Source organism: Loa loa (assembly GCF_000183805.2).
Source record: "Loa loa unplaced genomic scaffold supercont3.30, whole genome shotgun sequence".
Taxonomy (NCBI): domain Eukaryota; kingdom Metazoa; phylum Nematoda; class Chromadorea; order Rhabditida; family Onchocercidae; genus Loa; species Loa loa.
The window spans coordinates 123,352-148,225 of record NW_018108210.1 but is presented as its reverse complement, the minus strand read 5'-3'; the positions used below and the strand labels follow the sequence as shown (position 1 = coordinate 148,225).

Here is a 24,874-nt window from a genome sequence, read left to right as displayed (position 1 = left end):
TATCTGTGGTAATTTACAATTTTGCCTTCCTGACAGAATATTGTAAGATGGATCATGAATATACAAATCTCCAAAAATCGATCGGTCTGATAAAATCAAAAGTATTTTTTCGAGAAAGTGAGTGTGGTGATTAAAAAAAAGTATATCGCCATACAGTTTCCATTTTCACGATGGTGTATAGATAAAATCAATATTTCGCCATGCAGCTTTCATTTTCACGGTAGTACAAGAACAAAATCAATACACGCAACAAGAAACTTACGGTAGGTGCGTTACTAGCAATCCATGACGAAAACAGGAGGTCCAAGAAAATAGTAATACAAATTTCATGCACGGGATGACTTTACAAGCAAAAAAGCTGAATATTTACTTGAACACGTATTTATATTACTCTAAGGAACCATTCTTAACTTAGGAACCATCCTCACTCTCGACTTAATTTTGCTTTCTTTTCGGTTTTTAGGTCATTGTTCATGTCATAGATTAGGTTTCACTGTTCGCGAGAAAAGCTCCAAAAACTTCAATGCGCAACTGACTATCCATCTTCTCAATAATGAGGTGACATGAAAAAATAATGAAAGCCTCTGTCACTACATTATGTAAATGTTCACACTTCTTTGTTTATGTGAATGTTTACATTTTTTACGCCCACGCAAAATATGACTTTATCAGGGAAATTTACAATCCCGAATACCATCTAACAATGAAATGCCATCAATGGCGGATAGAATAATGATGTTGTCGTAGAGCTGGTGAACATTTCCTTCCTTACAGTGTTGAGTGCAGCAATGCATGCAAAGCATTTTATGCAGTTAGCACATTTTACATGCAAATCGTACATCAAAACACCACAAAATGGAAACTGAAAGTAATGGGCAAGAAACACTGAATCAGCTCTTCAAAAACAGACGATTATGACTTTTCATGATTTTCTGATACATGTCACAAACTCTGACTCCGAGCGCACAAAATATAATTTTCGATTATTCCGTGTAGATAATGTAAAATTTCAGTCTCCGCCACTTGATTTTGCTAAAGCATTTTATCATGACTGTCCTGAAATTCTCCACAAAGACAAAGAAAACAGCAGCATCAAACGAAAGCAATTAACTGTATATGGGGATGAAGGCAACATCAGGGTAAGACCATTACATTAAAACCAAACAGAAACAATAATGTTGGTGAAAGAAACAAAAAGGAAAGAAAAACATTAACTGTGAACAATTAATGAAATTTTGGAGGGAATGCAAAAACAGGTATAAAAAAGAGGAAATCGATGTGAGGGCAGTGAAAGAAATTCGTTTTTTAAGTAAGACATGAAAGACAAGTCTGTTGTAGCATTTTAAAAATGATCGACATTTAAAAGATGTTTTAGAAAAGGGATTACCTGTTAAAAAAAATTAAAGCAGCACTTGAATGAGATGCATTTTGGAATTCCATTTTTATACGAAATTCCATCTAAAAAAAAACATAGTTTTCAACATATCAAAAGAATGAATATCATGGGATGATCTGCTTTAACCTACGGAATAGTCGTACAAGGCACTTCTAAAGGACAATGGACTTGAAAAATTGATAAGTTTGATTCTTGATAAGGTTGAAAAATGGCCGTAAAAAATGATTCCCTTAAACTTGTACTGTGCTTCAGTCAATCCTGAAATTTGAATTTGGAGGAAAAAAAAGTCGAACAGAACTCTTCCTTCACCTAACAAATTTCTGTCTCCTTTGGAATTGAAAAATTACAGCATCCATAAAAGTCTTATGTCTAGCATGATCAACATGATCAAATCTGAGCTATCATTTAAACAACATAGGTTAAAACTGAAACACTGACAATAATGACGGAAAGAACTAGAACAAAGAACAAAAAATAGAGCGTTTCCAATGTTTAACTGCAGAAAAGAGATCTTGAAATTAACAGAAATCGATAAAAGTATGAGACAGCAGCTTCATTATTAGTGAGCAATATTGAATTAAAACTACTACTACTAATTCCGCCGATTTTTAGCTCGCATCTCGACATCATTTCTCCTTCGATTTCTCCGATGACCGCGTTTTGGGCCACCAAATGCAACGGAAGATCCCGGAACAGCAGCCGTGTAGGGCGGTGGTGGCTCTATGACAAGGACACTGGTTGGTGGCGGTGGTAAAGGCGGCGCTGAAAGCGCTGGTTGAAATGTTGCGCGATTGCTTGCCCTATCACTACTACCCGAGTGTCCTGCAGCTTGTCGTCCACTAGCAGTTGCACCAACCTTAACAATAAAACTCAGTCCATTCTCAGGTTATAGTTAAATGCCTGAATTATTCAAGTCTAATTTGTAGTAAAAATACTCAAATTACTCAGCACTTCCAACACTTTAAAAATGAGTAAAAACAGTTATGCCTGATGTACTCCTCGGCCATGTTTACGCTGAATGAGGTTCTTCGGACGACGGAGAGTGTCATAAATGTTTAAGGCTGGAGTTTTATTAGGATTTGTACTGGGAGTATGTACAGCACAGATCTTGACAAAAAGTGTCATGAAAAGCAGAAGACCAAGACCACCAAGAACAACGGCCCACCAGTTAACCTGAAGATATATGTATATATATACAGAAAAGAATATGCTCCCGAATAACTAAACAAAATAATACAGACTGGTCGTCCGAACAATTTTTCTTTAAAGCAAGTTTTATCGATTTTCAAGGCAAAAGGAAAAGACTCCAATACTTACTTGAATCCAGTATTTCACTTCATACAACGTTTTGGGATTGAAGATGACATTTTTAAGACGTGCTAATGGCCCATCAGCATCTACACTTCTGCACTTGCGAAAGATATCGCAATAACCTTCAACATAAATCACAGTTAGCTTTCTTGATAAGCCATAAGTAAACAATGAAAATCAAATAAGACTTTAACAAACTCAGAAATACCTTTGTAGTTGTTGCACGGAGAACCAGGAAGAAGAATCAATCCAGGTTTATTTTTTCGACCAGATTGTTTGTATTTACCGACGGCAAATTGGGGTAGTGTAAGACTAGAACGACAAGCTGCAAGCATAACGAACATATCGTACATGATCTAGCTTCAATATTCAGAAATAAAAGGAAAAGGAAAATGGAGGGAAAATTCAGAAAACTAGTTAAGAAATAGAGGGAAATAATTGACTTCCATTTTCGTCCTCGCAAGCCAGATGACAGAGATGTTCTGGTGATCCTACTGTCAAGAAGCAGTCCCTCAATCCCACCTATAAATATTTACAAATAAGATGCACATACCAACAGAGTCGATATCATTTAAACACTACATTTCAAAACACAATGAGCACAAATAATGTTGCACAACTTAGGTTTGTCGTTTTACTATTCAGTATTCATATTACTGGCTAAGTAAAATAACCTGTGCACAAACTGAGCCATTGCAATTACCATCGTTACAAACTTTAGTCGAATCTTGGCACGGTAGACCGTTCTCTTTAGGATCAGATGGTGGGCATTCTGGACTTTCGCTGTTACACTGCTGTTGTTTTAAACACTCCGATTCTGCCCGACAAGTCCTAAAAATATGAAAGCTGCTGAATATAAGGAATAACTTTCCTTAGTTTCATTCTTCCAACCTTATACAACCTTATACACTTATACATCTTATAACATTTCTCTTCTTTATTCACTTCCCTCTTTCTCTTTATTTCTTTAGACTTTTCCCCTTTATATCTGTTGACTTCGTCATTTGTAAAAAATAATCTGACTTACTTTCTGGAAGCATATGGTTGACAGCTGGAAGCGTCACAACATGGTCCTTCAGACGGGCTACACTGTGCAGAATGAATACGTTTGCAACGAGAAGTAGGTCCAGACTGACGAGGATTACAACAGTTATCCTTCATTGTCTGACAGTCTTCGGAATTGTATCCACAATCACAATCTTCTCCAGGTTCCTTTACTTGATTTCCACAAAAAGACGATTTTGCTTCTATAAACAAAGTAGATATATTATTATATAATCAGAGCACCCAAAATAAATTGAAACAGAGAAAAAACACAATAAAAAAGTAGGGTGTACCTCTGAAGCAGTTTCGCTTCCCCGCACCCACGTTACCGAAACCACCCATCCGTAATGTAGTTTCGCTGTCAACTGGTCGCTGTTGCAGAACCTGATATCATATGAGCTACTTCACATTCCATTTTTTTTCAATCCAAAACATTTTGTATTTCCTTATTTGCTATCTTGCAAAATATATGGCTAAAATTTTCCAAATGATTCAATTATATGAATTTTGTTTTTAAAGCATACTTCAGTAAGCACTAAAGTAATATTTGCTATTGAACAATTTGAAAACTGCGCATTATTCTTCTTATCCCCAGAAGTTGCAGAAGCAAACATGATGTAGTTTCCATCCGGTAATCCTGGCTGACAATCCAGGGGATAGTCATGCTAGAAAAATAAATTACTTAAAAAAGCAAATCGAAATCATATTCCATAAATAGTGATTGCAAGGATGCATATCTAGCAAATATAAAATGCTTAAACTGATAGGAACTACTTTTACATTCTAGTGATTGAAATGCATTATATGTTTAAATGCATCTGTTATCTCAGTTGGATATCTCCAAAGTTTCAAGCATGTTAGGAAGGCACTGTTGCAAAACTGGTCAGAAAAAAGAGACAAAAAAACGGGATAAACATGTAATGAAAATTAAAGTCTACCGGAGATCCAAAATTGTGACCGATTTCGTGAGCCAAAGTTAGTTGCGACACCCGATTTGGGACACGATTACCATAGTTTACTAATGTAATTATACCTGTATTGAGTGAACGATAGACAAAATTTGATGCCTCGCTATACTTTGTATATTGCTGGCATATACCACCAGCTGTATCTGAAAATATTTTATTACCCAAACACCTGAACTCTTCATTCCATCAACCATAACACGTTTACCATAATTCACTAACGTTCCTCCATCAACTATATGTTCTGCAAATGAAATCTTGCCTTGCTGAAAAAGAGATAAAATATTTACGAATACAAGTTTCTCAACACCGAACGGTTCAATGCAATGTACTATTAATGAGAGGAACTTACTGTGATTTGGGCTGGCCACCCAAGCAAGACCTAGAGTACCGCCTACAAAATCGCGAAATGTGAATGCATAAGCTAAGCAAAAATCAGAGTGATTTTTGCGAGAATTAAGATTTAAATAATTCGATACATCGACATTTTCTTCACAAAACGGGTTTTCCTGAGACATGCCTTTTGGTCTGCCATCTTTGCAAGTGTTCGGAGTATAAAGCTGAAAAATTATATAAAAACTCAGTTTCACAAAATTCTTAAATCTAATAAAACCACAAAAACAGATGAAAATGAAATAAATTGCTAATGTTTTAAAATTAGTTGTAAACAGTGAATGGAATAAACAAACCGAGATTCGTTGTATAACAAATGTAATGCCATTAATACCACCAAAGCTCGTACTTTCATAAATTTGATTCACTGCCTTGATATGGTTGTAAAAAAGACTTGCAATCTCTTCCCGGGTCCTTCAAAAATGAAATTTTACTCACCAAATTTACTAAAAAAATGATTTACAAAGAATTAAAGAAATTAAAGGAATTAACAAACCAAAGCTTCACTACTAAAAAAATACATCCAAACATGCCTGACGTCATCCATATTTCCTTCTTTTTCATAAACATGTTGGTAAAGTTTCTGATCTGCCTGGAGATATACATAGCAAGCTCTAAAATTGTTCGGTATTGCTTCGATGCAGGACAAGCACAACACATGGCTATTTTAATCACGAAAAAAGGGATTACATTATGGCGAACAAGTTTTGCTGACCTAACGGAATAAATGCGCTTGCCGTTAATTGTTTTAATGTTTTTTTCTTCGGCAGCTCGTTTGAATCGTGATTCAAATATATATCTGAAATCTTTCCAGTTAAAATTTGAACGTAATTATGGCTTGCTTGTTGATAGAAAACTCCATAAATCTCATATTTTATCAGTTCCTAGTAACTTAGGTTAAACCTGACGTGAAATAATAGCAATGATTGATAAGAAACCGTTCATCAAATGCACCATCTCGATAGGATTGCTCTTTTCCTTCATCCTCAAAGATAACGCCATTCTGCAAAACTTCCATTTTCTGTTGCGTTGTATGATCTAACCCGCAGTTCTGATTGGTTTTCTCCGCTGAACGTTTCTTTCTTTGCTTCCAAAAATTAATTGAACTATCTAAACAATGAATGAACAGCAATATAGGATTCGTGATTCTCATTCAGTAGTATCCAAGCAGTGCTTTACCAAATAAAACTGACTTCCATACTTATCTCACGACCATCATAATTTTTAAGATGGAAAGCTACTACAGGCTATGCAGTGAGGAAGGATAATCCACCTGAATAAATAATGGAATGGAAATATTTTGGTCTATGCTTCCAATGTAAATATCGATCGATTTTGTCTACGGTATAGGATTCTCCATTACCATAAATTATATGTCCATCAAAGATTCCATCACGAAATGAACCATATAACATGGATTCTGGATCATCTGAAATAAATTTGGCATTATGAGAGAAAAACTAAACATGAAAGGGAGAATGAATATATATTTACTATTTACCGTCACTTATTACTGCTCACAATCACATCTTTAAATAACCTTTCTTAAAATGTAGTACATACAACCCGTCGACAAAGCATGAAGCTCACTTTTATCATGGCCGTGCACCAAAAAATCTCGCATTGGTACGTGCTCGTCTTTCCCGTCGACGTCAAAAATAAAATTGTCGCTAAACACATTGGTACTGTCGTCCAATGAACGAAGAATCAAATGGAATGATCTGTAATGACATCAAATATATATAGTAAAACAGAAAATTAAACACGATATATTAACAGTCCAACTAATTATAAATCCGACGAACAAAGATAGTATTACATACCTGTTATGTGAAGTGAATTGAAGAGTAAGAGGTGCATACATGCCATCAGGTGATCGTTTCCTGCGACCAGCCAATGGCTCATAACTGAGTGTTTCATACCAATCTACGTACTTGCTTAAACCGCCTACTGAAAATGCATTGGATAGCAGGGATGAACCTAAAACAGAGCTTCTCTAATGGTATTTCAACATGTGTACAGTGTTACTGAGAGGACAAAACTCGACAAAATAAGTTGGTATTGAAGAATAAGTTCTCATCAGTTATGTAATCACGCACCAAAGCCCCAGTGATGGTACCAATTGTTACTAGATTGCAATACAATGTACTGGTATGTATTGTTCAGTAAAGAGTTGATAATTAATCGAAAAAGAAACAATGACGTAAGATCACTCACCAAGTAATAGATTGGAGATAAATAAAAGTGAAGCAACACACATGTTGTTGAGATAGAAAACCGGGTAAAATAGAAAGTACACACAACCAAGCACTTTACGAGTACCACAACATAGTGCCTAACCTGAAATACAGATCTAAAAGATATCGTGTGGAACGGAATAATTTGCTGTGGAACGGAATAATTTTATTAGCACTAATTGAAAAGACGAGAATGACCGTAAATGTGACCCTTTTAGTTGACCCATTCAAAATACCTAGTTTGATCAGAATGACATAATATTACTCAGCACGGATAATGATGTAGATAATATAAGTACATTTTTCCTGTCTCCAATTTAGTATCCCCTGTCACCTTATCAGTAACTCCAGTTTCCCAGTCTATTTTTTAAGTTTCCTTTTATCCTACTAATCAGCTGAACACTGAAACAATGTGACTGCTTTAATTACAATAATTTCCTTCGCAAGGAAGATCAATGCATGAATAGAAAAAATGTAGGCATGCTAGAAATATTCGACCAGCTCTTTGGATAAATTTGTTCCTGGATAATGTCAAAGCCAAGGCCAAAGAATGAAACAGACATTCGACTTCTCATCCTTGACATTTAAAGGACCTCGGAAGAAAAGTCAAGGAATGACAGCACCAAACGCCTCAAGTTCATCAGATTTACTACGACCAGAGTGGCATTGTAATTCATGTAAAAATTCGAAGATTCATGCAAGTTTGATACCAACTGTCGAGTTAAATACCAGATGGAAGCCTGACGATGGATATCGATTTTCTGAATGCCTCAGTTACTTTAAATCGAGTAAATAGGAAAATAAGCATTTCAAGCTTTTTAAACCAGCGGCATTTCATCCCCCTTATCTTCTTAATATTATGTATATATATATACCGATACAAACACAACGAGAGAAGTTCCTCCCGACGTCCCAATTCTACTACTCACTCCCCCACTATTCCACACCGAGGTGGAAAGTTGTAGCAAATCGTCTCTGTAAAGGTGGCCTCTGCCCTCTGCCCTCCTACGCCAGTCTCATAGTGAAAATGAGGTATGATTTTGATTGTCTTGTCAGTCTTATGTAACCCGTGTGGGGACTACTAGTCATGTCTTCGGGACCTAAGTTCACACTAGATTGCAGCTTAGCCTTAATATCTGACAGTGCAAGTGTTAGAAAACGCACGAATTGTATAAGTTGTAAATTTGCATATGTATAAGGTATCCGTCGTGATGTCTTGTGTCGTTCATTTTATTTCTGTTTTTATTTTTCATACAGGAACTTGTATGAGATATAAAACTTTTTGCGATTTGCGGATATAATAACTTTTTGCAATTAGAAATAATAGGGGAGTGTAGCCAGCAATTTCCAAAGGATGGAGGGTAAGATCAGATGTAGGGTAAATAAAAGTGGTGACGCTGTGATCGATATTCAGTAATTCCATCACATTTTCGACAAATCGTTTGCAAGACGTTAGCATATTTCAAGTTAAAAAGGACCATCTGCATGTGCAAAAATGGCTCCGGCTCTGTTCCATTATTACCTGCTACAAATCGCAGGAACCATCCATAAAACGGGTTCTTTTACTATCAACCCATATAGCTGTGAACAGTCGAAAATAAATCAGAGGTCTGTGTGTTGGTCGAATCTTCTCGAAGAGCTGAAATTGTCCGCGGTGGGCTGATTGAGGAATAGAATAGACTTCAGCAGGAAGTTAAGAATTGATGTTACTGGTACTCACATTCGGGATAGTGATATTGAGAATAATTAAGTTGCTTTAGGCGAAATGGTTAAAAGTAACTCTTCAATGGAATAGATGCATCAACTTCAAGTAGAACAATGCGATCAAATGTTGACAGAGCGATGCGCCAGTTGATGGACCCCAGCAGGAAGTTAAGAATTGATGTTACTGGGGATCGCCGTTATAGCGTAGGTCTTGACTTAGGATTCCTAGAAAATACAAGTCGAAACGATATGGGTTAACCGTTTTCAGCAGGTAATTCTCGATTTCCGTAGACAGAGTAACCTTATTGTTGTCAGTTTAGTCCATTCTAAAAACAGCGGTTAATGGAGGTTATGATCGATTAATGGAGTTTATTGGTGTGCTGTGGAGTCCAAGAATTCCAAACATATATTTGTTGTTGCGACAGCTTTCATTTCTGTTCATTACAGCCATACTTGGATGTATAAAAGACTAATGAATTCTAATATCTCTTATTTCTGGGCGATCCCCTCCTATATATCGGCAAAAATTGCAAAGTTAGAAAATAGTGCTAAAGTCGCGTTTTGTTCTGTGCGATTTGTTGCCATTCTTTCGAACGCTTTCCTCGTTGGACTGATTTCAGCTGCTTCAGTGAATATAACTACTCAACCTCTTTATTTTTTTCCTTCATGCAGTTAATGGTAAAAGGCTGAATGGGTACTCGATTATCTGTATCACTGGAAGATCCAGAAGTTTCACCTCGAACGGATCGACCTCCCACTTTCGATCCACTCTATGGATTTCCTAAAGGACGAAAACCGCGTGAAATGAAAACAACGTGGGAGGAAATGGATCACTGGAAGCTGGAATTCGGCGATCGTGATTACTGCGCTCACCTACTGATTAATCTCAAAAAGTGCCAGGTTGTTATGCTTTATAGAACATTTGGCTTAACTGGCGTATGATTAGGACAATCCTGATTTTTACGGTGAGACTTTAATTAGTACTGCAGAATAAGTTGTATGCAGTCTTTTTCACTCTTCCATTCGATTTTTTACGATATGTAAGAATTCTTGAAAATGAATGCAAGGGCAAGTAAAAAACACATTCAAAATTTGATCTTGGTTATTCGTAAATCTTCACACTTTTTTCCTTTCAAAAATTCAGATTAATTCTATGCATATGTGAAGAAATATATAAGAGGGCACAAAACTGGCGGTAATACTGATTTGCCACAGTTCCTTGTAACAAAAAAAAATCAGTGGTTTTTGCAATATTTTAATGCCTGATGTTTTAGCGACAGTATGCTCCGTTTTCGCATTATTATTGCATAGATGATTATCATGGATGGCAAAACTGTGAATACGAAGATCATATCTTGAGGATGAAAGAATTCGAGCGAGAAAGACGGTTACTGAAACGGGCTTCCCGTAAAAGAGCCGCCCAAGAGAAGTCGAGTATTGTTTAAGGGAAAGTAGTAGTGTAAATTTGTGTGCATTGTTTTAACATTGTTTGGGTCCCTTACTTTTTAGTTTTGTATACATTGTAGTAAATAAAGTTTTTCTTCATTCTGCGACCTTTCCATGTTCCTTGGTTTTATCATCACAATAATATTTAGAATCCATAGTTATATTTGTTAGTGATGTGGCATTCTTCGAATACATTTTCAACAAGAAAATATGATGAAATGAGGAATCAACCGTTAGAGTAGGGACAGAAAGTCATCGTTTCATTCAGTATGTTGAGCAATCATTTGATTGAGTATTGTTTCAAGGAATAGTCGGGGATGATCATTGGATGAAGGTTTAAATTAACTGAAAAATTGCGTTACTGAAGCTTCCAGTAATAATGGAACACCAAAGGGTGCAGCATGTGCTTGAAATTCTCACGGATCCAATCAAATTACGCATGAAATTACTCCCATTGGTGGAAGAATGTGGAAAATTGACGGGACAAGATCCTTTTGGTTGGGCTTTGCTTGCAAAATTAGTTTATGCTTGTGATCCAGAGATGTTGAGAACCATTTCATCTAGAATTCAGGTACTTTGGAGTTTTTGTTTCAATTCTAGTTGTTGCGTTTTGCTTTGGCATGTGCTGAATGGAAAACGGAAATCATGAGTAGATGATACAAAAAATAATTGTTGAAAATCGTTTCCTCCTTTTTTCCAATGGGCTCATTCTAGAAAAAGTTGATTGCTGCTGCCAGACAACCAGTTACGGTTCCCCTGTTGCACTTTGTCCGTTCATTCCTTGTTCGTTTTCATTGGCTCAAAAGTTTCAATGAACGAACTTTAGCTTATATTTGTTCACGTTCTGTGGATTTCAGTGTTGAAAGTTGTTCAGAAAGCAGCATCAGGTAGATATTTTAGTTTTATTCGGTTCGGATACTTATAAATTTGATTTTTTGTTATGAAGGTTTTGCATGTTATGAGGAGACTGTGAAATGTTATAATTTTTGAGTATATATAACTTTAGCACAGCTGTTTTCATTGCATTATACTGCGATAAAAATCAGGGTGCAATATGCTTGATTATTTTCAATCTGAGCTTAATCATGTTAACGTTAAATTGATTTTATCCATTTATTGACATTTTAATACATTGTTTCATTACCTGAAGTTATGCGTTGTTGTTATAGGCTCACTTCCAACATATACGCATTATGGGCCGGAACGAAGTATGACTACATCTTGCTAAAAACATTGAAAAATATGTTGAATAATATGATTGTTGAAGAAAAGGATGAAAACGAGAAGGTACTATTTCGTTTTGAGACAGCTGTACACCGATACCTTCCGCAGTTTATTTCTGCAATATTCAATCTGCATATAGAAGTGATGAAAAGGTCTTCGCCAGGTATTACTTTGATGTTTTCTACAGAGTTGTGCAAAGCGCATTTTTAGAGAATATGTCTCTTGGAAACTATATGAGCTGGCATGTTTTCTGTTTACCATATTTTTATTTAGAATGGGATTACATATGTTTGTGATTGACGTCATTCTTGGTTTGTTTGTCTTTGAATTTTTCAACGATTTGATTGGATATTTCAGCAACGTAGTTCAATATTTGCTAACTATTAACATACAGAACTTGACATAAACAGATTTAGTCAAAAATTTACTTCTATCAGTGCAACATAAAGATACTTTCATATCTTTTACCTGATTTTCAGATGACAAAGTTGCTATAAACGAGTGGTTGGATATCGCATATGAATCAGCAACTGTTGTTGAAGCCGAAAAATTAAGTTCTATTTTCCGATGGTTAAAGACTTTTCTGTTAAAAGCGAAAAGCTGCGCACATCTTGTTGTACGAAGGATTTCCTCATTTATCAACGATTTCTGTCAACCAAGTGAAGCATATTACGAAGCAGTAAAAGAATATGTTCAGTTGGGACCGGATCTGAGTGTTAATGCTCTTTTTAGAACCCTTATTCGTTCTGCCCGCTGTCAATTACACTCACAGGTACTCCATTATAGTATTTTGGTCTTTAAATATTAAATGACGATTTACTTAGAATTAGTCCGGTCTATTATACTCTGCGGTATTGCCTTCAAATAGTTTTTATTTCCAGTAAGATTTGTTTCACCAGTTTCAGGAATACGGAAAAGCATACGCTGAAGCACTTAGTGTAATGTTGGAATTAAGACCATATCTATTGGACATTCGGGATGTGATAGAGCTGCAGCACTTAGTTTGTCAGGAGGCTTTCCAAAATCGAAACTGTAGGCCGGCGCTTTCACTATTAAATTCACTGCTAGCTATGAATAATGAATTGGTGCCATCACCTATACAGGTTATTATTGAAAGAATTGACTTATTATTCATTTCTGCTTTCATTTTCAGTGTCATAAAATTAATGCATTCATTACTCTCTCTTAGATTGCACAAAGCATCTTCAATGGCAGCGAAATTTGGTGTGATGAAGTACGTCTTGGCCGAGCGCTGTGTTCTTCCATTTCGCGACCGCGTATTCAAATAATGGTTTCCCAAGAAAATTTGTTGAAGAAGTTGAATGATATTGTGATGGATGACCAGCAGATACATTTCGGCGGTTCTCAGAATTCGTTAGCTATGCCAAAGAACTCAGAAGTGCAATCTAACAGCGCTGCAGTCAGTAATGTACTTTTTAGTAATGTTCCTGTGGAGAATTGTGCAAATGTTGAAGTGGTATCAGCGGAAAATACTGTTCGAAAGCGAACATACTCATCAGCAGGAAGAAAAACCTTGAAGTATGTACGGATTGGTTCCGAAAATGACGAAGAAATGTTTTCTTCAAGGATTGAAAGTTCGCAGTCCTCGGGAACATTAGGGATTGTATTTGAAGAACAAATATCGGAGAAAATAGGGTACACTTTAGCGGAGCAAGAGGAATCACGAAATACTTTTGCTGTAGATGCAACAACAATAAAACTTAATTCAGATTCTGACGTCATAATTTTGGATAAAGATGTAGTTAGTCGTGAGCTAACTATTCAGCAAATGATGGCTGATTTTGTGCCTGACTGGACGTATCATTCTTAAGTTTACGAACCAACATGTGGCAATAATTTGATTTTGTTTGAAATGTGTTTGATGAGAACAAAAAGTGTATTGAAGAAAAAGATATAAACAAGGAATAAAATTAAAAATAAAAGATCCAAGAATTGAGAGTGGAATTAGAATGAATAGTTCTATAATGCTTGTACTTATTTGTTCAGTTTCTTTTTTCCATTCGTATTTGAGCTCGTTTGCTCAATCTCTACGCTAAAATGCCAAGGATGTTCGTTGTTAACATACACCAAGTGATAGTCACGTTGCGACCAATAAGAATACTTATTTCTTCCTGTATATAAAATGTTCATTGAAATGCATAATATACAACTGATAAGTAATTTTTACTATTGCTTGTTTAATTGATGTCCAGAAAGGATCCAATGCAAGAAAATTGAATACCGTTGGGTTATATGTCTTCATTGTGGTCTTTCCTGCAATTAACACGTTAATTACATCATTTTGATGGTGGTGTGCCATCGTTTAATCTTACATGTTGTTGACAGTTGAATACTGATGCAGAAGGTGTGTCACCCATGAGAAAGTGTTGGTATATTGATCAGTGAGGACGTCACAATCAACTTGTTCGTTCTTTGCTTGAAGACAGGTATGGAGGGGGGTAGGATATGACATGTCAAATCATGACCTTGAAATCATAAATTTCTTGTTGAAATAACTGATGGCTATGAGTTGTTGACGAGATTTATATTTGCATTGTGGCTAGAAGGATGAGGAATTTAAGTGATTCTTTCAGGACTATTTTTTCGCGTAATGAGAATTTTAGTAACTGGAGCTGCCGGTTTTATTGGAAGCCATGTTGTGTTGGAATTGCTGAACGCTGGATATGATGTCATCTGTATCGATAATTTCTCGAATTCTGTACAAGGTTCATTTATTCGCTGCAGTATGCACTGTTAGAAATTCCGTCTAGATTAAGTAAGAAATTAAAGAAGTTATTTGCAAGCACATGTCGAATAATTTGAAATTGTTTCCGGAATTTTGGAAGTATGTCATGTTCCATTTTCAGAATTAACTTCTTTAAGATTGTTTTTCCTTTTATGCTTTTATTAACAATGTCTTTTTTTGAAGATAACGAGGGGAATGCGGTCAGTTTGAAGCGTGTCTCAGAAATTATAAATAAAGAGGTGCCATTTGTTTTTGCTGACTGTAGCAACGAGAAACAACTGGAGGCTGTTTTTGAAAAGGTTTCTTTTTATTTGAGTTTGATTATCCATATTTAACTATTAAAACAGTTTTTAACAAATATGTTTAACAAGTCATCCTCTCAGGTGTAGAAATAGATACAGTAATTGCTGCTTTTCATTTATTTTGCAGTATTCGATTAGTGGTGTAGTTCACCTAGCTGGTTGGAAAGCAGTTGGTGAATCGGTAAAAAAACCTCTTGATTATTATAGTAATAATCTCATTGCTACATTGATTTTACTCAAGGTATTTTTTCGTTAATTTTGTCATTACATGATTTGTCATTGCATGCAGCTATGATCAGTACATCCTCCATACTGTTTTATATACTGAATTGGTTTATATCTGGAACAACACTTCTCCGAGTTTTCCATTGAAATACTCTTCCTGATTACTAATTTTGAATATATTTAAAAACTATTTCACAGCTGTGCGGAAAATACAATGTCAAAAGCTTTGTTTTCTCAAGCAGTGCAACTGTTTATGGACCACCAAAAAGTTTACCGATTAAAGAAACTGATCCAGTGGGATGTGGGATTACCAATCCTTATGGTCATACCAAATATATGATTGAACGAATTTTGATGGATTTAGCTAACGCCGATAAAGTGAGAGTTAACTGATCAAAGTTATTTTGGCAAAGAAAGTTGATGCAATTAGCTCACTGAATATTCATGGAAAAATTTCGATTTTGACATCAAATAAATCTGTTTGACTGCATTGTCTTAACTATGTGAATTATCTTATTTGAATTTTAGAGCTGGAATATAATCATTCTAAGATATTTTAATCCCGTGGGTGCTCATCCTAGTGGTCTCATTGGTGAAGATCCGAAAGGAATCCCAAACAACCTGATGCCCTACATGAGCCAAGTGGCCATTGGAAAATTACCAGTCTTATACATATTTGGAACCGAATTTGATACTGTTGATGGTAATGTGACTTTATATGGCCATTTTTCGGGAAAGAGTGAATGGGCAGTAAAACTTTTCAGCTGTTGTAGTGCAAACACCAGAAACCATCCACTAGTTCTTTTTTTTTTTGTCGGCATGGGTTTATTTTTGATTTTTAAGAAAAAGATTTGAATTTTTATCACTTCAGGGACCGGTGTACGAGATTACATTCACGTTATGGACTTAGCTCGAGGGCATGTAGCAGCATTTGATCATCTAAATAAAGAGCAAAAATCTGGTTGTGAAGTTTATAATCTTGGAACTGGAAAAGGATGCTCAGTTTTAGAGATGGTTGCCGCTTTCGAGAAAGCTAGTGGACAACAAGTGAATTTATCATTAATTGATTATTTGGTTAGGGCAGGTCCGTTACCATTGTCTTCTTTTCCTCTATTTTCAGCTTAAAATTTTAAAATTGCAGATAAAAACGGAAAATGGTCATCCTAGACCAGGTGATGTAGCCTGCATTTATTGCGATCCATTGTTGGCTGCCAAGAGGCTTGGCTGGAAATGTCAATATGACCTTGAAGAGATGTGTTCTGATTTGTGGAATTGGCAGATAAAGAATCCAAATGGTTATCTATCACAGTGAGTATTAGTGAATTGATCGAAGTTTTCACGCATTAAAGAAATTCATTTTTCGTTCATCGCTTAACCTGAATTTTCTAATTCTTGTGGTGAAGAGGCAAAACCGGTCAACTTCAGTTCCGATATCAATTTTTCATTGTATTTTGTTTCTGGCGTCAACTTATTATTATACCTTTGTTCAGTTACATTTGTGCTTTCCAATACTGAAATATTATATTCGAAAGCACGAGTTTGGGATATCGTTTTCATGCTTTTAAATGAAATTCAAACATTACGCTTTTGTACATTCCTTTTTCCATTTTCATTGTTACATCTAGAACTGTTTGAATTTCTAGATCTAATTTTACTTCAACGTTAACATTCCTTTTTTTGTGCATTCCTTTTTCTAGATCTAATTTTACTTCGACGTAATAAAATTTCTTTCCCAATGTTTCGCTTTGTTTCTAGATGGGCTTGGTGAGATCTTTCTTAGTCCTATGTCCATTTTACTGTTCTATTCATTTTTTATTGAGGAAATCAGGCTTATTATTTCTATAATTTTATAAGTTCATAATTTCCATGCTGATGTTGTAACTAATCAGTGATAACAGAATGATTTAGGGTTTCGAAATATTATCAGAAGACTCTGCAAAAATATATTATTTATCCGTGACAAGAAGGTAGTAAAAAACGCACGGTTTTTAATTTATTGGGTATTTTGATGTATTATTCTGAACTTTTTGTCCTGGGTTGTTTTTAATCATTATGAACTTCTTTGTGGCATCCAGTATGGATAAGATAAAGTATGTAGTGGAATCTTGAAACTTCGAATTGCCCCTGGCCTAGATGTCACATGATTTTTTTACATATGTAAAGCAATAAAATTTCGTCGGAACTGTTTTTAATCCTCTGTTGATTTTGTATTTCCAGTTCTATCATTTAGCTCATCTGACTTCTGACCATTAATCACTCTACTCTGCTGATGAATTGAACTGGATATTTTGATACTTCACATCATGAATTTCTTAAGTATGCATGCTGTGTCGCTTTTGATGACGCAAATACTGTAATAAGACTTGCTATTTTTGATTTATAATAGGCTTTGTAATGCAGAGATGTGTCTTAAACAATCATTTTTTACGGGAAGTTGTAGACATTACTTTATTCTTTAATTCAGAGAATAATTTTAGACACTAAGTTGTTTTCCAACTATCTGGATAGTTTTTTTTAGAACATTACAGTTACATTTCACATCTCATAATCATAAAATTCTTTTGAAACACGTCTCTCATTCACTTTACATTAGCAGTTTGATTAATAATACTTTTTGCGAGTTTAGATCACAGTTATGGAATCAGCCGTTTGAATTGCAATTCAAGATTCTGGTTTAAAACTTGAAATTGCTTAAAGTAGTTGTCTTTTTGAATCCTTTTTTTTCTCGGTTACTCTACAGTTATCTTTTCGAACCGACTTCCGTTTTTTCAGAAGTCCCTGAATATTAATGTTTGTGTATCTCTGGTACCATATGTATATGGTCCTATTTGGAATATAATAATTAACGAAGAGTTCAGTTAAACAAACTGGCAGCAACAAAATCGTTAAACGTTGGTATACTGGGACATGTAGACTGCGGCAAAACAACTTTGGCGAAGGCATTATCCACAATGGGTTCGACTGCTGCATTCGATAAACATGCCAAAACCTCCAATCTTCGAGCTAATACAATCGATCTCGGTTACTCTACATTGACTATCGATGGAACAGTAATTGCTTTGATCGACTGTCCTGGACATGCGTCATTAATCAGGTGCTATACATTAGTTTTGTCTGAAATTTGTAAGCAAACTAATTATTTAATTATAATTCAAATATGTGTAACGATGCCTTGAAAAGAGTACTTAGTATTTGTAGACATGAGAAAATGTTGTAAAAAAAATGAAGGGGAATTAGTTATTTCCATGCTTATTTTTTACTGTGAGTAATGTGGAATCTGTTTGAAGCTTTCCGTTCTTGCCAGGTCAGTGCTTGCAGCGTCATCAGTTTTTGATATGGCAATTGTTGTGATAGATAGCAGCAAAGGAATTGAACAACAAACCGCTGAACATCTCCTCCTTGTATCGCTTTTCTGTCCAGACCATGTTATTCTTGTCATTAACAAGGTTGATCATTAAATTTAGATGGTTTAAAATTTGCCATTATGATTTCTATGAACTGTAAACCATAAGCAATAATACTGAAATGGGCTTTAGGCATGTTTCTTTTTTTGTCTAAGACAATCATAGTGAAGGTTATGCACAAAATTCTATTTTCAAGATGTGGATTGCTGAACCCTATCCTAGTTAAATCCTGGAAAATACTTCGTTTGCGAAATTTTGCTACTAAAATTTCACCATTTGCTATATTGCTATTCCACCCGGATTTCATTTATTCATTTAAAAAAAGAAAAATCAACCACAGAATGGAAGAAATTGGATACTGGATTTAAATCAAATAATTTAACTGACTTTTCTATGTCGGAAATCTTTCGAATTGCAACATCATTAAAGTAATAACTATGCAAGGAATTATTTTTGGTGAGAATCTTTGCTGTTTTAGATTGATTTAGTAGACAAGAAAACAGTGGAGCAAATGACGAGGCGCTGCAGAAAGGTAGCATCTAGCTTGAAGATAAACTCAAATTTACAAGTTGTACCAATATCGTTAATGGAGTATAAAGAGGAAGGGGTTATGGCATTAATGAATGCTTTGCATTTGGCTCTATACGCACCTCAACGAGTTTCTTCTGGTCATTTCATGATGTTTATTGATCATTGCTTTTCTATTAAAGGCAAAGGCACAGTAATGACAGGCACTGTTGTCGATGGAATATGCAAGTAAATTTTTTTTGGTTGAACTTTTACAATCATTTTAAATAACTCTCAGATTTTCCGAACTCATTCTACTACTTACTACAATCACTAATATCATATACCAATTTGAGACATACACAATAAATGTTTGGTTAAATATTGTCCATCCTAGAAATTATATGAAAGGATGATCGCAAGAATTTCAAAAGAAGAAATTTTATAGAGTGAAAAATAGAGTGTTAAAATCTTTGAATATGGCGATACCATATTTTAGAGTTGGAATGGACGTAGAAATAGCAGCTTTACAGGAAAAGCGTAAAATCAAAAGTATGCAACGTTGGAAAGAAGATGTGTGTAGTGCAGGAGTGGGAGATCGAGCAGCTCTATTATTCCACAATGTTTCTGGCAAAGATATCAATCGGACGATTATATATGAACCAGGAACACTGCACCGTGTGCAATTCTTGTTGGTCAGTGTAAATCGGGTAGTCCATTTCCAAGGAATTCTTCGTCAGGGCTCCAAATTACATGTTTCAACTGGTTTCGATACTGTCATTGGACAGTGTCAGTTCTTAGCCTCAGCACTTCCCGAAGAACAGGATCATTATGAAGTGGTACAGGAACTGGATGAAACTGTAAAGTTTGCAATACTCAGCTTGGAACAATTTGTATACACAAAAGAGGGTAGCTTTTTTATTACATCCAGATTAGATTACCAAGGTAAAGGTTGTCGGTTTGTCTTCTATGGCACATTTTTGAAATTGCTTAATAACGAAAGACAGATATGTCGATTTCGGCGGAAGAAAAAAGTTGGAAAAGTTGAACGAATCGAAAATGAACGAAGCATAATTTGCAATTCTCTGTTCAAGAAAGAAACGAACGTTGATACATACTGTAAAATGAACGTTTATCTTTCTACTGGTGAGGTAGGTCGTTTAGAATCTGCATTCGGGAAAAGTGGAAAAGTTCGGATATCATTTCTAGAGGACTTGCCAGAGAGTACGATGACTGCCTATAAAAATGGATTGGAAATACAAGTGGTACTATATTTCAAAAAATTTTTAAATGACGGAAAAATCAAGTGCTGTTCGCCGGACCCTACCACCCACTAATTTTTATTCGTTAAGTATGAAGTTTTTACTAATTTTTATTGTGGCACACATGTTTGAAATTCTGTTGTATTCACTTGAATTTTCTAGTGTTTTCTTGATACGGTCAATTGTATCCATAAGAACTTGCAAACAATCTTTTTTATGTATTGTTTTCCGTTGTTAAAAATCGTATTCGTTGACTTTTTGAATCTCTAATATCATTAAAAATTTTCTTTACTGTTCTACTTGTTATATTGTTTTAACAAACGAAGACTTGATTTTTGGTTTTTATTTCTTAAATTTTAGTTACCGTTGAGCAAATTCTTTCAAGAAATTTGGATGCATTGGTTGTACCGTGTAGGTTAAGATTACTTTTTTCCCAAACTCTTTTCAGAATAGATCGCATGTTGAAAATTTCACTCCGTTTCACATTAATTCGACGAGTTGCAACTTTGTCATTTTACAAAAGCAGCCATTCACTAAGTTCAACTTCAAATGGGCGATCTCATAAATTAGTGAATATAAATATACGTGCCGAAGCAACAAATAAAGGAAAACCATACGTAAAAATCATTAGCGGAACGGCAGGAAATCCGACCAATAATGAGGATGCTAACTTTTCGAAAAAGGGATATATCGAGATTTGGAGGAAGCCAAGAAGAAGAGAACAAACGCACACTACAAAAACACTATGGGATATGCGGGAAGATATTGATAAGTTAGCGAAGACATTGCACAGATTAAAGACGAATGAAAAAGGTCAGCCACAAAAGTCACCGGAAGTAGCTGTTAGTAAGCAGAAATATGAAGAAGAAGAGCTTAGGTTGAGTACATACGTAGATAGTTCCGTCGAGCGCCTTTCATTTGTTGTACGCACTCCTGATCGGCGAGTTCTTATTAAGAAATTTACTGGAATTACTATTTCCAGGTTTGCTTTTTTTTCATTTTATTACAGTAAATATTTTGTTGTCGTGAAAGTATCACGAATATATGTGAGTTAACCCATCTGTCTGAATTTACTGGAGAGTAAACTATTAAGGGTGATGAGCTAATAGAGGTAACAAATAAATGATCACTTGGCAGCGTGTCTGATAAGGTGTGACAAGTTTGAAATTTCAACAGTTCAAATTATAGAATGAATAATTTATTCTCCAACTTTTTTTTAAGAAGCCATTCAGTCGCTTTTTTCGATTTCGTTGCTTAATTCCTAGGACTTTATGTGCCTGTAAGCGGTTCTTCAATTTTTTTTTTACAAAAATATACGCATTTTTTGTGTGTAAATGCTTTGTATGCTTTCTATTGCAGAACTATTCTGGAAATGTTGCGGGATCGGAAAGTGCGTATCAACGAAGTCGTCACTTATGATTTTGCAATTGTTGTAAGTCTTTTCAAAAATGTTCACGTTTTCTAGTAAAATTTTAGATTCATATCTGAATTAAAAAACATATCCAACCACTTATTGCTGAAAATATTCTCTGATAGGTTACAGTTGATGGGATGTTTCGGGATTGGATGAAAACGCCAAGTTTATTCTACATTGAGAAACTATAATTTCATTTTTGCCACTCTTACTAATATGTTCCTATTTCTTTATGAAATCTTAAACCTGAAAATCTTAAAAGCTAAAAATTTACTAGTCGGCAAGCAATAGGATGCTTTACATTACTTTTCTTTCATTTTTGAAAAGAACTTTAAAGTCTTATTTCAGTGCAAACCAATGGATACATTGGATATTTGGAAAGGAGAATTTGAGGAGAATCCGGCATTTGCCCGAGTAGACCGCTTTCAGATCCTTCATATTTTATGTTCTTCCTGTTATCAACATTTTACCGTGCACGCCATAGCTCTTAGGGATATTTTGATCGAAAATTGGTTTCCGTGGGAAATTCCAAAAGTCGAAAATCACTAGCAGGTTAATTAGTTTAACTTAGTCTTATTTCGTAATGCTCTTTATTTCACTTCTCTCTGTTTGTCCATTCTAAAGATGTTATCACTACCATCATATTTTCACCGTAAGAACAAGGGCTGCATATCTATACCCACGTTACTCTATTCAGTGGAAACTTTCTAAATTTGATTAGTTCACTTGAAACTTGATAACATGGATGTGACAAATAATTTCGAAAGGAGATATTATAAGGTAATTTTGTTTCTTGAATCGAAATCTTTAGACTTAACAAAGCTAACTGCTTGTTGTATCTTCTCACTAACTTATACATAATTAAGCAATTATTCGTTACTTTTTCCAATCACTTTCTTTAAAAATTGACAAGCGGAATGCTTTTCTGAGTAGTTACTGGCATCACCAATTCTTAGACTTTGCATTCGTTTCTCGATAGATAATTTATGCAGTTGCTGGGATACGTTTTGTTGTGAAATATATGTGGACCTTCGACTTTTTTTCTTCTTTAAGATTTGATAAACTAGTGACAAATCCTGCAGTTTTCTGAATGCAACGAGGTAATAAAACAAAAGGAAGGATGAAAGAAGACCGGCGGAGAATAATTCTGCTTTGACTTAATTTTATGTGAAAGATGAAAGAAGATGGCGGAGAATAATTCTGCTTTGACTAAATTTTATGTGAAAGGTTATCAACAATTAGGAAGTTAACAATTCACAGTTCCCAATCAGTCAAATATCTCCGAATTTTAACGTTTACGCTTCCATCATTATGTGTGGGATTGCTGTCGTCTTGCTAATCTAAACCAAACTTCTGGAAAGGCAAGGCAGTTGTTATTCCAAAAAAAACATAAATTATCATTTGTTTTGGTGTAAACATTTTGATAGAGCAGACGAAAAAAAAAAAATTTGTTGTAAGTGTCGTAATGTACACTAATATGTAAGAGTGATGTTAGCAGATGGGTTGTCTTACTTCCTATTACCAAATAAGTAACGAAAAATAAGTAGTATCTGTTGGCCACCTTCTTAATATCTCTTCAGACCTAATGTTAACCTTACCCTCACTATCCTAAAAATATATTGAATTCCTTTCAGTTTTTGATTATGAAATCTTTACCTCGGCTATTTCCTTCACTTCTTCATTGCTTTTATAAATTTCCCTAATTTCTTTTTTATTTTTCGGCTAAAAATTTGGTACTAAACAACTTGTATTGATATTAATTTTTGAATTATGTTGGGAAGTAATTGATTTTCCACTCAACTTATGGTGACGAAGTGTGCTTGAATTCTTTCATGAATTGTTATGTAATTAAATTATTATGTAATTTAAGTTTTATTTTATAGCTATGAAGTTCTTACTTCAATTTGTAACGATACTAATTTGGAAGCCATCTTCAGGCTATTTATTGGTTCTATTTTTGAATTAAGTTGATGTATAAATCAGTCTTTGACTACAGCAAGGTTAATATCAAATTTATGACTCAAAGAAATACAATTAGAAATCCAAGGCGCTGAAATTGATATTATAAAAGTGTTACAAAAACATGCTCCTGTTAGCATTTCTGAGCATGCATGTATATGTGTGAGCATTTATATATTTTGGCATTGCTTGTGGAACTTTTACATGTAAAATTATTTAGTGAATTTTGGTTAATTACTATAATCAACAGAAGAAATTCGTACTGTCCTATAACTCATTCTATTGTGTTCATTCTGGTATGCGATAATGGGCGAATAAACATTTGACTTCTTAAATTCCCATGAGTCGAGTAAGTCTGAATCTCCATTGTTTTAGACGTTGTTCTAGCAACTGCTCTAGCTGGAGTGCAAGTATTCGAAGAGTATGAAGTTACAAAATTTTGGACCCAAACGGAAAAAGTTTGGTTACAATAAAAGAAGTTTCAGAAGGATGAACATTCTCTCCGAAAATCCAAAAACTGTTGAAGCGATTCATTGGGGTCGTTTTTGCTTATTCGGCTTTTTTGATTTTCCTTGCTTGCAAAAAAAAAAAAGATGGAGCAAGAAAATGGACTAGTTCTCTTTTAAAATCCATTTCCAACGGCTGTGAAGAATGAAGTTCAATGTCTCTGTTCTGTTGCAGAATTTTTTTTTCATTCGGTTCTGTAGTTCATACATGGTGCTCATCATATTATCAGAATGACAAAAGTCTGATGGGAGAGATTGGCTTACCCTCTCGCTGCTTGGTATTTGTGAATAATGAAAAGTCGGACTGCAGGGAAAATTGGTACCAACTGAATGGGAATTAATTAGGTTAAAGAAGGAAAAGATTCTTTTCTTAAGGAAAAAATTTTTTTTTATTTTATTGAAAGATTTTATGAAATATGTCGCTGGACACAATAAAATCACTTGCTCAAACACAGGTTATTTCTTATCAACCATTTGCTAAGTAAGTGGAAATATTACTAAAGGAAGCAAAAAATACTCCCAAGAAAAAACGTTGAACAGAGAAGACAGAACTGATAAAAGATTGTTCAGATAAAATACCCTCAATTAAAATAATTGTGCGATAGAATCTGTTGAATATGAATCATGAATATCATTTAATCTAATTATGGACGGGATGAAAGTAATGATGAAAGAAAGGAAGGCATTGGTACAAACAGAAATCGGAGAACAAAGATTAACGACGAAAGGAAGACTGAGCAAGACCCAAGGATTTGCGCGCTACAAAAGAAATGAAAAAAAAGTGAAAAGAACAGAAGGCAGGGGAAACCAATATTTCATTTTTCATTAG

The 24,874-nt window shown here is 34.9% G+C and overlaps 6 protein-coding genes across 7 annotated transcripts; 5 read left to right on the top strand and 1 right to left on the bottom strand.

Moving 5' to 3' along the window:
* Positions 1-1,988: 1,988 nt before the first annotated feature.
* LOAG_00135 (disintegrin family protein) lies at positions 1,989-7,455 on the bottom strand (the record flags this gene model as incomplete). The annotated part of the gene is made up of 19 exons (XM_020445354.1): positions 7,327-7,455; positions 6,933-7,089; positions 6,700-6,830; positions 6,383-6,538; positions 6,048-6,219; positions 5,825-5,908; positions 5,643-5,723; positions 5,406-5,523; positions 5,069-5,276; positions 4,690-4,862; positions 4,276-4,416; positions 4,045-4,135; positions 3,735-3,954; positions 3,382-3,538; positions 3,151-3,229; positions 2,916-3,032; positions 2,714-2,829; positions 2,384-2,569; positions 1,989-2,252 (listed from the first exon to the last, which is right to left on the bottom strand). The coding sequence occupies exons 1-19, from the start codon at positions 7,367-7,369 to the stop codon at positions 1,989-1,991; spliced, it is 2,694 nt and encodes an 897-aa protein (XP_020304182.1). The 5' UTR covers positions 7,370-7,455.
* An 890-nt stretch (positions 7,456-8,345) lies between these two features.
* Positions 8,346-10,595, top strand: LOAG_00133. 2 transcript variants are annotated; one of them, XM_020445353.1, is made up of 3 exons: positions 8,346-8,378; positions 9,723-9,950; positions 10,325-10,595. In XM_020445353.1, exons 2-3 carry the CDS (start codon positions 9,741-9,743, stop codon positions 10,493-10,495), a joined length of 381 nt encoding a protein of 126 aa, XP_020306845.1. In that variant the 5' UTR covers positions 8,346-8,378; positions 9,723-9,740; the 3' UTR covers positions 10,496-10,595. The 2 variants fall into 2 exon arrangements, with proteins under 2 accessions (XP_020306845.1, XP_003135721.1); XM_003135673.2 differs by lacking the exon at positions 8,346-8,378 and having other exon boundaries at positions 9,425-9,950.
* Positions 8,842-9,308, top strand: LOAG_00134 (hypothetical protein; the record flags this gene model as incomplete). The annotated part of the gene is made up of 2 exons (XM_003135674.1): positions 8,842-8,954; positions 9,158-9,308. 2 exons carry the CDS (start codon positions 8,842-8,844, stop codon positions 9,306-9,308), a joined length of 264 nt encoding a protein of 87 aa, XP_003135722.1.
* Positions 10,596-10,861: 266 nt separating the features above from the next.
* Positions 10,862-13,643, top strand: LOAG_00132 (hypothetical protein). The gene is made up of 6 exons (XM_003135672.2): positions 10,862-11,067; positions 11,211-11,383; positions 11,666-11,883; positions 12,200-12,492; positions 12,626-12,823; positions 12,910-13,643. Exons 1-6 carry the CDS (start codon positions 10,876-10,878, stop codon positions 13,549-13,551), a joined length of 1,716 nt encoding a protein of 571 aa, XP_003135720.1. The 5' UTR covers positions 10,862-10,875; the 3' UTR covers positions 13,552-13,643.
* Positions 13,644-14,308: 665 nt separating this feature from the next.
* Positions 14,309-16,821, top strand: LOAG_00131 (UDP-glucose 4-epimerase). Its single transcript, XM_003135671.2, has 7 exons — positions 14,309-14,446; positions 14,650-14,765; positions 14,896-15,009; positions 15,192-15,371; positions 15,522-15,696; positions 15,865-16,040; positions 16,135-16,821. The coding sequence occupies exons 1-7, from the start codon at positions 14,332-14,334 to the stop codon at positions 16,303-16,305; spliced, it is 1,047 nt and encodes a 348-aa protein (XP_003135719.1). The 5' UTR covers positions 14,309-14,331; the 3' UTR covers positions 16,306-16,821.
* Positions 16,822-17,944: 1,123 nt separating this feature from the next.
* LOAG_00130 (hypothetical protein) lies at positions 17,945-22,129 on the top strand (the record flags this gene model as incomplete). Its single annotated transcript, XM_003135670.1, has 7 exons — positions 17,945-18,087; positions 18,298-18,439; positions 18,876-19,153; positions 19,404-20,210; positions 20,615-21,148; positions 21,526-21,598; positions 21,929-22,129. 7 exons carry the CDS (start codon positions 17,945-17,947, stop codon positions 22,127-22,129), a joined length of 2,178 nt encoding a protein of 725 aa, XP_003135718.1.
* Positions 22,130-24,874: the final 2,745 nt, after the last annotated feature.